This window comes from Eschrichtius robustus, chromosome 19 (genome assembly GCF_028021215.1).
Source record: "Eschrichtius robustus isolate mEscRob2 chromosome 19, mEscRob2.pri, whole genome shotgun sequence".
NCBI classification, from domain to species: Eukaryota; Metazoa; Chordata; class Mammalia; order Artiodactyla; family Eschrichtiidae; genus Eschrichtius; species Eschrichtius robustus.
The window spans coordinates 723,996-738,655 of NC_090842.1; the positions used below are offsets into that span (position 1 = coordinate 723,996).

At 55.4% G+C, this 14,660-nt stretch overlaps 2 protein-coding genes across 11 annotated transcripts in view; one reads left to right on the forward strand and one right to left on the reverse strand.

Annotated features, from left to right (window-relative positions):
- The window catches only part of FANCA (FA complementation group A), a 50,693-nt gene extending 47,423 nt beyond the window's left edge, over positions 1-3,270 (forward strand). For 2 of the 9 annotated variants that reach the window (XM_068528413.1, XM_068528417.1), the window contains 6 exons: positions 36-98; positions 392-494; positions 898-973; positions 1,115-1,268; positions 1,405-1,497; positions 1,681-3,270. In XM_068528413.1, coding sequence (XP_068384514.1) covers positions 36-98; positions 392-494; positions 898-973; positions 1,115-1,268; positions 1,405-1,497; positions 1,681-1,788 — 597 coding nt within the window. In that variant the 3' untranslated portion in view covers positions 1,789-3,270. Of the gene's footprint in view, positions 1-35; positions 99-391; positions 495-897; positions 974-1,114 lie in introns of all 9 variants that reach the window. The other 7 variants (XM_068528411.1, XM_068528415.1, XM_068528414.1 and 4 more) reach the window with 6 other exon arrangements.
- ZNF276 (zinc finger protein 276) overlaps positions 1-14,660 on the reverse strand; it is a 17,330-nt gene continuing 2,670 nt past the window's right edge. For both annotated transcript variants that reach the window (XM_068528429.1, XM_068528428.1), the window contains exons 2-11: positions 11,683-11,986; positions 11,366-11,415; positions 10,827-11,273; positions 9,789-9,867; positions 8,508-8,591; positions 4,112-4,222; positions 3,956-4,031; positions 3,667-3,784; positions 2,437-2,536; positions 1-2,362 (exon numbers count right to left, since the gene is read on the reverse strand). In XM_068528429.1, coding sequence (XP_068384530.1) covers positions 2,122-2,362; positions 2,437-2,536; positions 3,667-3,784; positions 3,956-4,031; positions 4,112-4,222; positions 8,508-8,591; positions 9,789-9,867; positions 10,827-11,273; positions 11,366-11,415; positions 11,683-11,966 — 1,590 coding nt within the window. In that variant the 5' untranslated portion in view covers positions 11,967-11,986 and the 3' untranslated portion in view covers positions 1-2,121. The remainder of the gene's footprint in view (positions 2,363-2,436; positions 2,537-3,666; positions 3,785-3,955; positions 4,032-4,111; positions 4,223-8,507; positions 8,592-9,788; positions 9,868-10,826; positions 11,274-11,365; positions 11,416-11,682; positions 11,987-14,660) is intronic.

A 14,660-nucleotide genomic window follows, 5' to 3' on the forward strand; every position in this document is an offset into this window, starting at 1 on the left:
TTTAATGTTACGAGTGGACCTGTTTTTATTTGCAGCTGTTGGTTTTCCTGTTTTTTTTTTCCCTGATGGGCCTGCTCTCTTCACATCTGACCCCGCAGGTAGGTCAGACCCTCTGCCGCCATAGGCAGGGCGGCGAGCAGCTGGCACGACCCCCCCCAGGGCACTTGAAACCATGGGTCCCCATCTCCCCCGAGACCTCCTGAGTTAGGGTCTCGTGGCGGGGCGCGGGGGGGCACCTGGGACCTTTGTGTCGAAGGCTTTCTCAGGAGAGAAAACCCCAGGCCGTTGGCCTGCCTCTTGGTGTCTTATGTCCAGAGGCCCCAGGTGGACACCTCTTCCTTGCACGCTTGTCACCTTAGGGTCCTTCTCCCTCTTCTTCTGTGGGTAACAGGCCATCGGCTCCCTGAAGGCCCTGGACGTCTGTGCCGAGGTCCTGGGGTGTCTGCAGAGGAAGAGGATTTCCTGGCTGCCGCTCTTTCAGTTGACGGAAGCGGGTGAGAAATCCGGAGACCGGCCGGCCGGCCTGCCGGCCTGCCTGTGTCTGTCCTGGTTCCCAGCCCTCTGCCGGGAGCACAGGGGGCGGCAGGGTCAGACTGCGGCCTCGTTCTTTAGTCCTTCTCTTCAGAAGCAACTTTCAGATGGTTAAACATGAGCCTCTCCTTGGGGCTCACTTTGGAAACTCATTTTTGCAAGTTTTTGTTCTTGGTGAGTATATAGATTCATTTAATAAGCAAAATAATTTAGTGGAGTATCGAGGATCCCAGGGACCCCGGCCCCCAAGCTCGACTCTGCAGCATGAGGACATCACCCCTGCGTCACCAGGCACACGACGCCCGTGAAGACCCTGACCCTGCAGGGAGGCACCCGCGCTGCTGACGGAGCCCCTCTGTGTTGCAGATGCCGGCCTGGGGCGCACCCTCCTCCGCCTGGCCCCCGACCACCAGGTCAGGCTGCTGCCGGTCGCCTTCTACAGGTAACCCCCCGGGGGCCTGCTGGTCGGGGGAGGGGGCGGCGGGGCTCCCTCGAGACGGGAAAGGCTGCTCCTCTGCTGCCTGCACCAGCCTCAGTGAGGTCTGTGAGGTCCGGGTCACCTGACGTCCGTCTCTGCCTTCAGCCTCCTGTCCTACTTTGACAAGGACGCCCTCCTCCAGGAAGATGCCTTCCTGCACGTTGCTGTTAACATGTACCTGAAGCTCGTGGGCCTCTTCGTGGCTGGGGAGACTGGTGCAGTCTGGACTCCGGCCCACGGTGGGGAGCTCCAGGCCCAGGCAGGTGCAGGGCCAGGCCTGTCTCCAGATGGACCCGGGCGGCCAGCTCTTGGGGGCCTGCGGCCTGGGCAGCCCCTCCTGGCGCAGCGCGCAGCTGTGGGCACCCTGACCGCGGCTCTGCCTGTCTTCTCTCCAGGGCGACCCCGTAAGCCTGATAACAAATGCTCGTCTTTTTCTGCTGCAGTCGATACCTCGGTGCCCAAAAAGGAGCTTCTCAGACGTGGCAGAGGTAACGCCCAGATGCTCACCTTGCTGTCTGTCTTCAAGTCCCCATCACTGTTCCCTGTGAGGGTGCTGAACACCTTCGGGAAAACGAGCACGCGGCGTCCAGCACTTGGCATCTCCCCGGGCCCTGGGTGTGTGTTTGGGGGCCGTGGGGCAGCACGGGCCCAGCACACGGGCTTTCTTGCAGCTGCTGGGCGCGAGTGCGGACTGTGACCCGGAAGTGCGTGCCGCCCTCCTCAGCAGGCAGCAGGCCGTGCTGGACCCTGACCTCTGCCAGGAGCCCCGTCTCTTCTGACAGGATCTGCGCAGGGCATAGCCCAGCTCCTCGGTAAATAATTTATTACAAGCGTAACGTGGAGCTCTCGTTGCCCTGAAACGTGGGTTACAAACCTCGACTGCATCAGCGGGGAAGAGGAATCAATTCTTTGAAGTCTGCCTCTGGCCCCAAGTCACTCTGTTTACAGGAGAAGAAACTGCCGGTCCCGGAGCAGAAGCCACAAGGCCCCGTGAGCTGTGTGCTGAGCCCCTGCCACCCAGCACGCGGGGCAGGGGCTCGTTGGGGTGCAGAGCTGTGCCGTCAGGCCTGAACCCCCGTCACTGCCCGCTGAGCTCAGGGGCGGGCGTGCCCTCAGGTGGGCTCAGCCTTCACGGCCTGCCCCGCCGCGGGCCCAGGCGGGGGCTCCGGGGCCTTGTCCGGGGTCTGCGTCAGGGGGTGCACCATGGACATGTGCACGTTGAGGTTGTGAGCCTTTTCGAACCGCCGGCCGCACTGGTCGCAGGCGAAGTCCAGCTCCGTCTCGGCCTTGTGCTTGGTCATGTGGTACTTCAGGGATGCCCGCTGCCGGCACTGGAACCCGCAGACTTCGCACCTGGGGGCCAGGGGCAGGTGAGCCAGGGCACCGCTGGTGGGAGAAACCCCCCCCCCCCCGCCCCCCACACTTACTGCAGGGGCTTGGCTCCTGAGTGGCGCATCTGGTGAACCAGGAGGTGCTTCCGCTGCTTGAAGGTCTGCCCACACTCGTCACAGATATAGTTCCGCACCTCTGGGGACCAGAGAGGCAGTGACCACAGGCCCTGACACCCTCCCCTCGGTGCCCGAGTGCCTTACAGGTGACACAGCTCTGATACAGAGCCCTCCGTGCCGCCTGAAATTGTCACCTGGCTGCGGCTTCCTCTCCAACTACTGTGTACGTTTCATCTGGAGCCTGTTTTTTTGCCCTTTAGGCCGATTTCCTTGAGCACAAATTTTTAGAGGAAGCCAAATCAGTAAGGTTTCATAGATGACCGACCGATCACAGTTGCTGCTACTCTTAAGACCCACCGCCACGCTGGGCCCACTGCGGGGTACCCACTGCAAAGGCAATCTTAACACCCTTGAACAGAACTTGAACCGTCACGCCCACACCAGTGGTTCCACTGCGGGCCGTGCCAGCGGGGCATGCTGCCACGCGCTTTCCCGCCCCGCGTCACTGCACGTCCCGCTGCTCATCTACCAGTACCTGAACCAGCCTCCCAGGCAGGCTCCTCCCTCACTAGGGGCAGCCGTCCCGTCAGCACCCGATCTAGTCTCCTCTTCTGTGTTAAAACCAAAAACTGCTTGTGGTCACGACCACTGGCACCAGACTGAGAACAGCTTGACCCAACCCAAGAGAATTACTGTGTTCGTTAGGAGACACAGACAAGAACACTTGGAGCAAAAAAAAACACAGGAAAACTGTTTGTTTCGCTGTGGAACCAACAAGTAAATGTGCGCCAACAATTAAACGGTCAAATCTGAGTGAAGTAAATCATTTTTACAAAGTTCGAAACACAAAACTCTCTCTTAGGGATAGACACAGATGTAACAAATCTATCTAGAAGGGGGTGTGGTTTGGGAGAGCTGCCTTCTGCGCGGAAGCGGCGACGATGTGCACCAGGCACGAACGATTCCAAGGTATGAACGCGTGTTGAGAGAGAGAAGGGGGCGGTGATGACCAGGGCACTGTCTTCACTGTGCTTCCTCCCCCAGTTTCTACAGTGGATGCGGGTCACTTTTATAATCCAAAAAGCACACGTTATTTTCTTAGTAACGATTTAAAAAAACATGACAGACCCACAGAGAGGTACCAGGATTCTTTGGCGCCCGTTTCCCAGGAGGCAGCCCTGTCCGTGGGGGTGGGTGGGGGGGACGCACCTGTGTGGATGAGCTTGACGTGGCGCTGCAGGTAGCGGTCGATCATGAACACCTTGTTGCAGCCGGGGTGCGGGCAGGGCCTCTCCCGGACCTCCTCGTGGTGCTCCTTGATGTGCTTCTACAGGAGGGACCGGGGACCTGAGTGCCTCGGCCCGGCCGACACCCCTGGTCACAGCACGTGCCTCCTCCCACAGGCCCTGCTCGGCACCCTCCTCTCCCCAGAGGAACAGATCCCAGCACCGCGGGCCTGTCCGGCCTCCCCCACTTCCCCACGGGCCGGGGCCCTCACCTTCATGCCGTCAGCCCCACGATACACGGCCGTGCAGCCCTGGTGAGGACACTTGTAGATGGTGGGCAGCTCCTCCCTGCAATGCAGAGCACACGTGGAGCCGCGGCCCCGACGGGCTGCACGGCCCCGACGGGCTGCACGGCCCCGGCCCCTCACCTCTCACAGCGCGGCTTGCCCTTCCAGCCCGGCTTGGGCCCAGGTTTCTTTCGAATTCTTGGTTCTTCTGACTTCTTGGCTTCTTTGCTTTCACTCTTCTTACCAGAGACCCTGGGGGAAAAAGAGGACACCAGTCGGTGATGTTTCTGACTGTTTTTGCATATGCGCTGCTCGTTTTTCTTCAAACAGGAGGTGGGTCTCCTCGGGCCTCCAGGGCTAACCTGCTTCAGTCCCCGTGCTGACTGGCTGGCCCTCAAATTGACCCTTGGCCACCAAAGCTAGAACAGCTCTTCAGGGAGGTGGAGGCCCTGCACTGCCCCCTCGGGACACAGCAGTGGGCCTTCATGACAGCTTTCACTCCCTCTCTGAAACATCAACACCATAATTTTAGAGACAGCATGGAAAATGGTGGGGCAGGGGAGACTCGGGGGTCAGTCCCTCAACAAGACAATCGTTAAGCTGGAAAAAAGGTCAGGATCCACTCTTCTGGAACCTGCTGGGAGACTCACGGCAACCAGGAGAGAGAGCTCTGCGCCCACTGCCGTCCCCCACTCCGCAGCCCCTGGGCAGTGAGGACCTTGTCCTCCACACGTGTGGGGTCGTGCATTTCAGCCAGTCTCGCAGGCCCCAGAGGACCAGGCCAGACACAGCAACTTCCCCCACTGTGGTGTCCTTCAAAGACTTAAAGATACATGCACACTTCTCTTTCTAGATCCAGGAGTTTAAGGAAATCTGTCAGGAATAGAAGGAAACTTCTAGGGCCATAGCGACAAGCCCACAGCTGACACCATGCTCGGTGGTCAAAGACTGAAAGCTTTTCCTCTGAGATCAGGAACAAGACAAAGATGCTCATTTTCACCACTTTTCAACAGAACACTGGAAGTCCTAGCCACAGCAATTAGGCAAAAAAAAAAAAAAAAACTAGGGATCTAAATTAGAAAGGAAAGAAAATTACCTCTTCACGATGTCATGATCTTATATGTAGAAAAACCCTAAAGAACCCACACAGAAAAATAAATTCAGCAACATTGCGGGGTAGAAAATCAACACACAAAAACCAGTTCTATCTCTATACACTAACAATGAATGGTCCAAAAAGGAAATTAAGAAAAGAATTCATTTTTAATAGCATCAAAAGGAATAAGACACTTAGGAATAAACTTAACCAAGGTGAAAGACTTGTACACTGAAAACTGCAAAATGCTGCTGAAAGAAGTTAAAGACCTAAATAAGTAGATATCTCATACCCATGGATTGTAAAGATGGCAGTAATCCCCCAAAGCAATCTGTACGTTCAATCCCTATCAAAATCCCAATGGTGTTTTTTTACCAAAAAAAAGCCCCCAAATCTTCACACGGAATTTCAAGATAACACTGAATAACCACACGATTCTGAAAGACAACAAAGCTGGAGGGTTCAAACTCCCTGCTTCCAAAATTTACTACAAAGCTACAATAATCAAAACTGTGCGGTACGGGCAGAAAGACAGACATACAGACCAACTGAATAATTGAGAGACCAGAATAAACCCTTGCAAGTACAATCAACTGATTGGACGAAGGTGCCAAGACCACTCACTGGGGAAAGGACAGTCTTTTCAACAGAAGGTGCTGGGACGACCGAATATCCACGTACAAAAGAATGGAGCTGGATCCCTACGTAGAAATTAACTCAAATGGCGCAGAGCTCTAAAACTAAAATTCTTAGGGGTAAATCTTCTGCGACCTTAGATTTGGGAATGGTTTCTCTTAAATAGGACACCAAAAGCACAGCCAACAAAAGTAAAAACAGGTAAACTGGACTTCAAAATAATTTTGTGTGCACCAAAGGGCACTATGAAGGGAGCGAGAAAAGGGAGAAAATATACAGCTCAATGGCAAAAAAGCAAACAACTCAATTAAAAAGTGCGCAAAGGACGTGAATAGACATTTCTCCAAAGAAGATACAAGCACGTGAAAAGATGCTCTACATCACTCGTCACTAGGGAAATGCCAGTCAAAATGACAACGAGATACCACTTTACACCCATTAGGATGGCTATTAGAACACAAACACACACCCAGAAAATAACAAATATTGGTGAGGATGTGTAGAAATCGGAACCCCTGTACACTGTTAGTAGGAAATGTAGAATGTGCAGCTGCTGTAGAAAACTGTGGCAGTTCCCCAAAAAGTTAAAGAAGTACCATATGACCCAAAGAATTGAAAACAGGGTCTCAAACAGATACTTGTTACAACAGCCTTTATACCATGATTCACAATAGCCAAAAAAGTATAAACAACCAAAAGTTGACAGATGAATGGATCGACAAAACATGGTCCATCCATACGATAGAATTTTTTTTTTTTTGGCCACATCGTGCAACACGCGGGATCTTAGTTCCCTGGCCAGGGAATCAAACCCATGCCCACTGCGGTGGAAGAGTGGAGTCTTAACCACGAGACTGCTAGGGAAGTCCCTTTACAATAGAATATTACTCAAGTCATAGAAAGGAATCAAACTGACACATCACAACATGGATGAATTTCAAAAACATTATTCTAAGTGGAAGAAGCCCGTAGCAAAAGGACACATAACATGTTATATTGCACTTGTATGAAGTGCCCAGAATGGATACCTAGATTAGGAGTTGCCAAGGCCTGTGGGGAGGAGAGGGGAGGTCGTTGCTTCATGGGGACAGAGTTTCTGTTTGGGACAGGAAAAATCTGGAAATAGTGGTGATAGTTGCATAACATCGTGAAAGCACTTAAATGCTACTGAGTTGTACGCTTTAAAAACTGGTGAAACAGTAAATTTTCTTACGTATATTTTACCACACTTGAAAACAAACAGCTGCCCTCCTCTTTAAACAGTGTATTAACAAGAACCTTCTCGACAACTGTACAGGCTGCTTCTCCTTTTGTCTAATAACTGCTCTTCCGGCCTGGCCTCCACCCTCCTCCTCTGCTGTGTGGCTTGGACACCCAGTCAGAGCTGAACCGTAGCCAGCGCTTGCACAGGATTACGCGTCTCTTGAGAGCAGGAGGCTTCAGAGAGCCCACGGGTGTCTCAGGTGAGTCCTTGAAGGACGAGGTGTTGAGGTCCCTGCAGACGCAGGAGGACCGTGCCCACAGCGCCCAACGCGGGGCTGCCGGCGCCCTTCCTTCCCATCGCCGCTCAGGCTCCTTCTCTCCCGCTCCCTGCTGGAGCCCTGGCCCCTGCCGCCCGGCTGCGGACCCCGACAGGCACGTCTGCTGCAAGGTCACATGGACCACGGCTGCTCAGAGGCCCCATCCTAGGACGTCAGCTGGCACTCGTATCATGGCACCTGAGGCACCAAGTGGCCGTCAGGGCTGAGCCCAGAGCTTCCGCCAGCCCACTGCCGCCCAGTCCCACCTCCCACAGGCCTCTGAACACATACCTTGTGTGTCCTGTCTTACAGCATGTGTCTGTGTGCCCTCCCAGGGGCCTCCTGGAAACCCAGGGACACCGCAGGTGTCCTTGTCCCCACACCAGTGGCCCCAGGCCTGCTGGGCAGCAGGACATAAGAGGTGGGTTCAGGGAGTTCAGGGTGGGGAGCGGGGGCTCCTGCCACAGCCCCGGGCGGCGCCATGGAAGCAGATGTGGTCTCCCCAACCTAGCCCGCCTGACGCCCCCTCTTGGCCCCAGGCAGCGTCTGTCCACTCAGGCCTGCTCGAGGGCTCGTTGACTCAGCCAGCCCCGCACCCTGACTGGGATCTCCTGAGCCGCCTCCTCTCCTGTCTCTCTACCCACAGCCCACACGGGAACTTAAAGGAGAAAAGGAAGTCATGCTTGCTTCTCTGTTTTGTCTTGTGCTTTCCTGGCTGATGGTGTGGTGCTCCTGTGATTTTGTTCCATGTCAGAGGCCCAGGCTGGGCATCTACTAACTGGAGGTGTTTGGGGTGTTCCTGGGCACACAAGTGAAAATCGGCCTTCTCTGCCACAAGCCGGTGTTCTAATGGAGAGAGAACACAAGGCTCTGCTGGGGGGCAGGCTGCCTCAACGAGGAAGTGGCGCGGGAATCAGTGCCAGAGGCGGACCCGAGAGCAGATGATGAGCCGGCAAAGTGGGGCCGACAGCAGACGCGGGTGGGTGGCGGGGTCACATCCACAGGGCTCCTCGCACAGCTGGCTGCTGTCCCCCCCCGGGGTGATGCCAGGCCAGGTCCCTGCGCTGAACTGGGCAGGTCCTCCCGGGTCACCCAGAAGCCACACTGTGCTGAGCTGGGGAGGTCAGGCCATCAGAGAAGCAGAAAGCATGTGCTGAGCAAGGCAGACAGGGGCGGCGAGCTTCCGTCCAGTCCCCGCTGCCCCCCCGGGCAGACGCACGTCTCCAGGTCACCCACTGGACACCTCCCACACCCCGCGAGCTTACAGCACCACTGTCCCCCTTACTTCTTTTCCGGGTAGGGCTCAAAGGACTCGTCTGAGGACTGGGTATTCTGCTTCTTGTCATTTTCGTCTTCACTCAGGAAGTCTCTAGGAAAGAAGAGAGAACCTTTAGCGAAGCTCCGGGGCCGGTGACGGAGCCAGTGAACCTTCCTGTCTAAAGACACCACGTGGATCCCCACACTGCACGTCTTAGTTCTCCTCAAAAGGCCTAAAATTCCCAAGTCTCCAGCCCCATCTCCTAACAGAAAGGGCACGCCAGCCAGGGTCACAAGCTGACGATCCCCGGTAAGCCACACTTCTCATCATGACACCAGGACCCCGAACTCCCAAAGAGCCTCTCTACTGGGGCCCGAGGCAGGGTGTGAAGACCCTCACAAGAGGTGGGCTTCTCAGGAAGTGGGCTTTTAGAATGTCACCTCACCCCCGTTAACTGTGAGCACCTGCCCAGATGAGAGGTCAGCTGTCAGTCATCTCAAAGGTCACAAAGGCCAAAAAAACATCTGTGCGTCTGTAACCTTTACCCTGAAGTGTGTGAGTCACTACACAGGCTCCGCTGGGCAGCGGACAGAGCCCAGCTGCCACACTCCCCACGGAGAAAGGCCCAAGGCTGGCTGGTGGCTACGGAACAGCCACGGCCTCCTGACCCCGGGGGAGTTTGTGGCGCACACGTTGGGGTTCCTCCAGCACCTGGGTCATCCGTCACCGGCACCAAAATCACGCTGTCCTTCTACTTGTTTGGACAAAAGTGCATCTGCAGTCGAGCCAGAGCTCGCAGGGCAGGGTGGGAAGGCTGGCCGGTGTGCGGCCTCCATCCCGAGAGGTTTGGTCTTGGAGCCCGAGGGTGGCCCCAGGAGCAAACAGGTGCCCCTTCCAGGAAGGTTTGCCCTCCTGTAGGGAGCCTCCACCCCCATGTCACCAACACATCATGACAGAGGGCCAGAGGCTGGCTTCTGTTCTAGTCATGCCTGGGGTTGGCTCAAAACTCAGGCCTTGGAGGGCGAGACAAGCGGCAGCAGCAAAGGACCCGCCAGAGGCCCATCCGAGCAGAGTTAACTCCCATACCACCCTGGGCAGGCCCCCTGCAGCTCCATCAGGTCTGAGGTGCCCCGGGGACCCAGGAGCCCCCAGTCAGGAACGGAAGCCTAGAAGCACCCCCCGCCGCTCCCCTCCTCCCAACAGAGAAAGGGGGGAGGCCGGCCGAGACCCAGGCTGCCGGCCCCTGGGATGGCAGCCTTTGGCTTCCAAGGAGGAATTTTAGGCTATGTAAACCCACTCTTCTCTCACCCCTCAGAAAGGTCACTGAACTCGTCTTTTACCCGATCATCCGAGGTTGGAGATGGAACCTGCTTCTCACCCAACTGCCCTGAGAAACAAAGAACAAGACTCCAGTCACCTGTCACCCCCAGACGGCCAGGCGGCGCTCCCCGTGAGGATGACGGGGAGCCCGGGGTCCCCCTGCCTCCAAGTCACTCACCTCCCGACCCATCCCCCACATGGGGGTGGCCCCAGCGCCGGGCCACCCCCATGTCGAGCCAACAGTAGCAACACCAGCAAGCCCAGCCCCTCCCCAGGGGGGTTCGGATCCAGCCGCTTTGGGATGGGATGACTTGTACTTTGTGGATGTTTTGGGACATTTAAAAAAAATCACTGTTATCCGAGTACTGCAGGCACACAGCTTAGAAACCCAAGCAGTTCTAAGAACCGTGCAGCACAAGTCTCTCCCCTCCAGCATGAGCGTCGCCCTCACTCTGAACCGTCCGGTGGCTGAGGGTCAGCACACGGGGCAGCCGGGTGCCCGCACGGCAACAGGCGCCCACATGGGGGCCGAGAGACGCGGGCCAGAAGCCAGCCTGGCCCTCCTAACACGACGTCTGCGAACAGCGGCGCCCAACCCACAGTGCCGTGGGATCGGGCCCCGAACAAGGGGCCGCCCAGAGCAGCCCGTCCACACTGGTCCCACCGGGCGCTGGCTGAGGCCCCGGGAGTGACCTGCAGCTGGCTCAGGAGAGCCTCCGACACCAACCGCCGTCGTGCCCCACGAGGCCCCCATCCTCTTCCACCCGCCGTGCCCTGGGCCCACGCAGGCTTAGAGGAAGCCTGGAGGGCAGACGAGGGTGCCTTCGCAGAAAGCGCTGGAACAGGGTCCTTGGCCCCTCCCTGCTGTCAGACGGCTGTGAGGCGGCACTGAGGCGGCCCCCGGCATCACCCCGGCCCCTCCGTGCACGACACCGCAGCCACCGCCCCAACACACGCTTCCTGTCGAGGGCTCTGCCTGGCCCAGGACTAGGAATCCTGGTCAGACAGCCCAGAGGTGCCTCCTACCTGGGGCCCCGCTGTGGGGGAGGCTTGGCTGAGGCGGGGGGCCCGGCCCAGGCCCCACCGGGTCGCCATCTGAAGGAGGCCGGGCTGTGTCCGTGCTGGGCAGCGTCTCGGTCTCGGCCCCGGCCGCAGTCGCTCTGCCCCGGGAGCTCTGAGGGGCAGCCCCGCTGGGGCTGGACCCCCGATGCCGGGGGAGCCCCGGGGCCGAATCCTTGTCCCACGTCCGCCTGACGCCCAAGGCGCCGTCCAGCAAGAGGGCCCCGCAGCTGGAGTCGGCGTCCATGGTGTAGTCGTGCCCTCGGTCGCAGCCCCACACGGCCCGGACGATGCCACAGTACTCGGAGGACAGGGTCCTCTGGAGGCTGGGCAGGGCCACGCAGCCGGCCGCGTGTCCGTGCACCCACCCCACCAAGCCGCGCAGGCCCTGGGGGCTCGAAGCGATCAGGTCCACTGAGGAGAGGCAGAGACGCCAGGCCGTGGCCGGTCGGCACGCGCACCTGCCACCCCGCCCACCCCACGCCCCACCCCGGGGGTGCACTCACCCACACACGCTCCCTCCTCCGCCCCCGTCGTCCGAGGCTGCACACCGACCCTGCAAAGGAGCAGTGCCGCCCACTGAGAGCAGGAGCGGGCCCGGCGGCCCGGCGGCTGCTCCGCGGGCAGTCTGAGCCCTCTCCGCCAAGGCCGCCCGCCGGGCCCCCCTGCCCACACACCCGTCGCGCTGGCGCTCACGAGCGTCCGCCTCACCCGGCACGATGGGCTCCCCGTGTGGAGGCTCCCACCCGGGCCGCCCTGTGCCCACGCGGCCCCGCGCGCGGGGTCTCCTGCACGCCCCCAGCGAACAGGAGAGGGCGCCTACTTTGCGCAAGGCTTCCGGCGGCCCGTGGGGGGGACGTTGACCCTCTGCAGGAAAGACGTGAGGAGGCCGTGGCACTGGTAGAACTGGGCGTGGCAGTTCCTGCAGACAAACTGGGACAGAGCCGGGTCCTGGTGGACGGCCACCCCCAGGAGGCGCTGGAAGTCCCGGACAAAAACACGGTCCCCAGGGGGCGGCCTTTCCGAGCTCTCCCCAGGCGCCCTGCCAGAGATGCTGCGGAGACTCCGGGAGGAGAACTTCCCGTGACAGAGGCGACAGTGCCCCATGGCCAGGGCCCGGGCCGCTCCTGGGCAAGCACAGGAAACATGAAGTCAGGCATGCAAGACAGCTCCCAGGGGAGGCGAGGCCCACACTCTGCCAGCCTCCCAGCTCCTGGAGCGGGGCCTACCCAGACATGCCCCTTAAACACAGGCGCAGGTCTGGGCCAAAGGCAGGCCTCTGGCTCCGGCCTCCCAGGCGAACACACAGCCTTCGGGGAGAACGGCCAGTGGAGGGCCTTCTGGGCTAGAAAACCTCTCAAAGAACTCCAGATGCCTCCAAAACAAGGCCAGTTCTTTGGGGTTTTTGTTTTTGGCTCCGTTGGGTCTTCGTTGCTGTGCACGGGCTTTCTCTAGTTGCAGCGAGCCGGGGCTGCTCTTCGTTGCGGTGCGCGGGCTCCAGGCGCACGGGCTTCGGAAATTGTGGCACGCGGCCTTAGTAGTTGTGGCTCGCAGGCTCCAGAGCGCAGGCTCAGTAGTTGTGGCACACGGGCTGAGTTGCTCCGCGGCTTGTGGGATCTTCCCGGACCAGGGCTCGAACCCGTGGCCCCTGCATTGGCAGGCGGGGTCTTAACCACTGTGCCACCAGGGAAGCCCAACAAGGCCAGTGTTACTCTGACACCAAAACCAGACAAGGACACAACAAGAAAAGAAAATTACAGGCCAACATTCCTAATGAACGTAGATGTAAAAATCTTCAACAAAATAACAGCAAACTGAATTCAACAATTAATTTAAAAGATCACGGAGACTTCCCTGCTGGTCCAGTGGTTAAGAATCCGCCTTCCAAAAAAAAAAAGAAAAGAATCCGCCTTCCAATGCAGGGCACATGGGTTCGATCCCTGGTTGGGGAGCTAAGATCCCACATGCCACGGGGCAACTAAGCCCACACACCACAACTACTGAGCCCACACGCTCTGAAGCCCACGCGCCACAACTACAGAGTCCATGCACTCTGGAGCCTGCGTGCCACAACTAGAGAGAAGTCCATGCGCCACAACGAAAGATCCCGTGTGCCACAACCAAGGCCCGATGCAACAAAAAAAAAAATCTATAAATAAAATAAATAAATAAATAAGTAAATAAAAGATCATGCACAATGATCAGTTGGGATTTATTCCAGGGATGCAAGGCTGGCTCAACCTCCCCAAATCAATCCATGTGACACACATTAACAAAATAAAAAATAAAAATCATACAATCATATCAATAAATGCAGAAAAAATGTTTCACAAAATTCAACATCCATTCACGATAAAAACCTCAATAAGTTGTGTACAGACAGAAAGTGTACCACAACATAATAAAAGCCATATATGACAAGCCCAGAGATAACATCATACTCAATGGTGAAGAGCTAAAAGCTTTCCTCTAAGACCAGGAACAAAGCAAGGATGCCCACTCTCACCATTTCTTTTCAACATAGTACTGGAAGTCCTGGCCAGAGCAATTAGGCAAGAAAAATAAAAACCACCCAAATCATAAAGAAACAAGTAAAACAACCTCTATTTGCACATGATATTATATATAGAAGACTCTGTTAAGACTCCACCAAAAAAAACTGTTAGAATAAACAAAGTCAGTGAAGTTGTAGAGTACAAAATCAACATACAAAAATTGGCTGACTTCTAAATACTAACACACCATTAAAAATTAAAACAACCAGATTTATAATTGTGTCAAAAAGAATAAAATCATTAGGAACAAATTTAACCAAGGAGGTGAAAGACCTGTACACTGACAACTATAAGACACTGAAGAAAGAAACTGAAAACACAAATAAATAGAAAGATAGTCCATGCTCGTGCGTTGGAAGAATGAATATTGCTAAAATGTTTACACTCCCCAAAGCCATCTACAAATTTAAAGCAACCCCTATCAAAATCCCACTGGTACTTTTCACAAAAATACAACAATCTTAAAATTTATATGGAACCAAAAAAAAAAAAAAACCATGACTAGCCAAAGCAATCCTGAGAAACAAGAACAAAGCTGGAGGCGTCATTTCAAACTATATGGAGGCATGATCACGGAGGCATGATTTCAAACTATACTACAAAGCTACAGTAATCAAAACAGTACAGTGTTAGCATAAAAATAGACATGTAACCTAATAAAACAGAATAGAGAGCCCAGAAATAAATTCATGCATGTAGAGCCAATTAGTTTACAACAAATGAGCCAAGATATACAATGGGGAAAGGACAGTCTCTTCAATAAATGGTGTTGGGATTGGGAGATTGGGATTGACATATATACACTAATATGTATACAATGGATAACTAATAAAAACCTGCTGTATAAAAAAATAAAATTCAAAAAAAAAAATGGTGCTGGGAAAACTGGAGAGCCATATGCAAAAGAATGAAACTAGACCACCACCTTATATCATACTCAAAAATAAACTCAAATGTATTACAGATTTGAAAGACCTGAAAGCATAAAACTCCTTCATAGAAGAAAACATAAAGGTATAAGCTCCTTGACATGGGTCTTGGAGATGATTTTTTGGACTGACACCAAAAGCAAAGGCAACAAAAGCAAAAATAAACAAATGGGACTACGTCAAACTAAAAAGTTTCTGCACAGCAAAGGAAACCATCAACAAAATGAAAAGGCAACCTACTGAATACAAAAAAAAGTTTGCCAATCATGTATCTGACAAGGGGTTAATAATCAAAATATGTGAAAAACTCATACAAC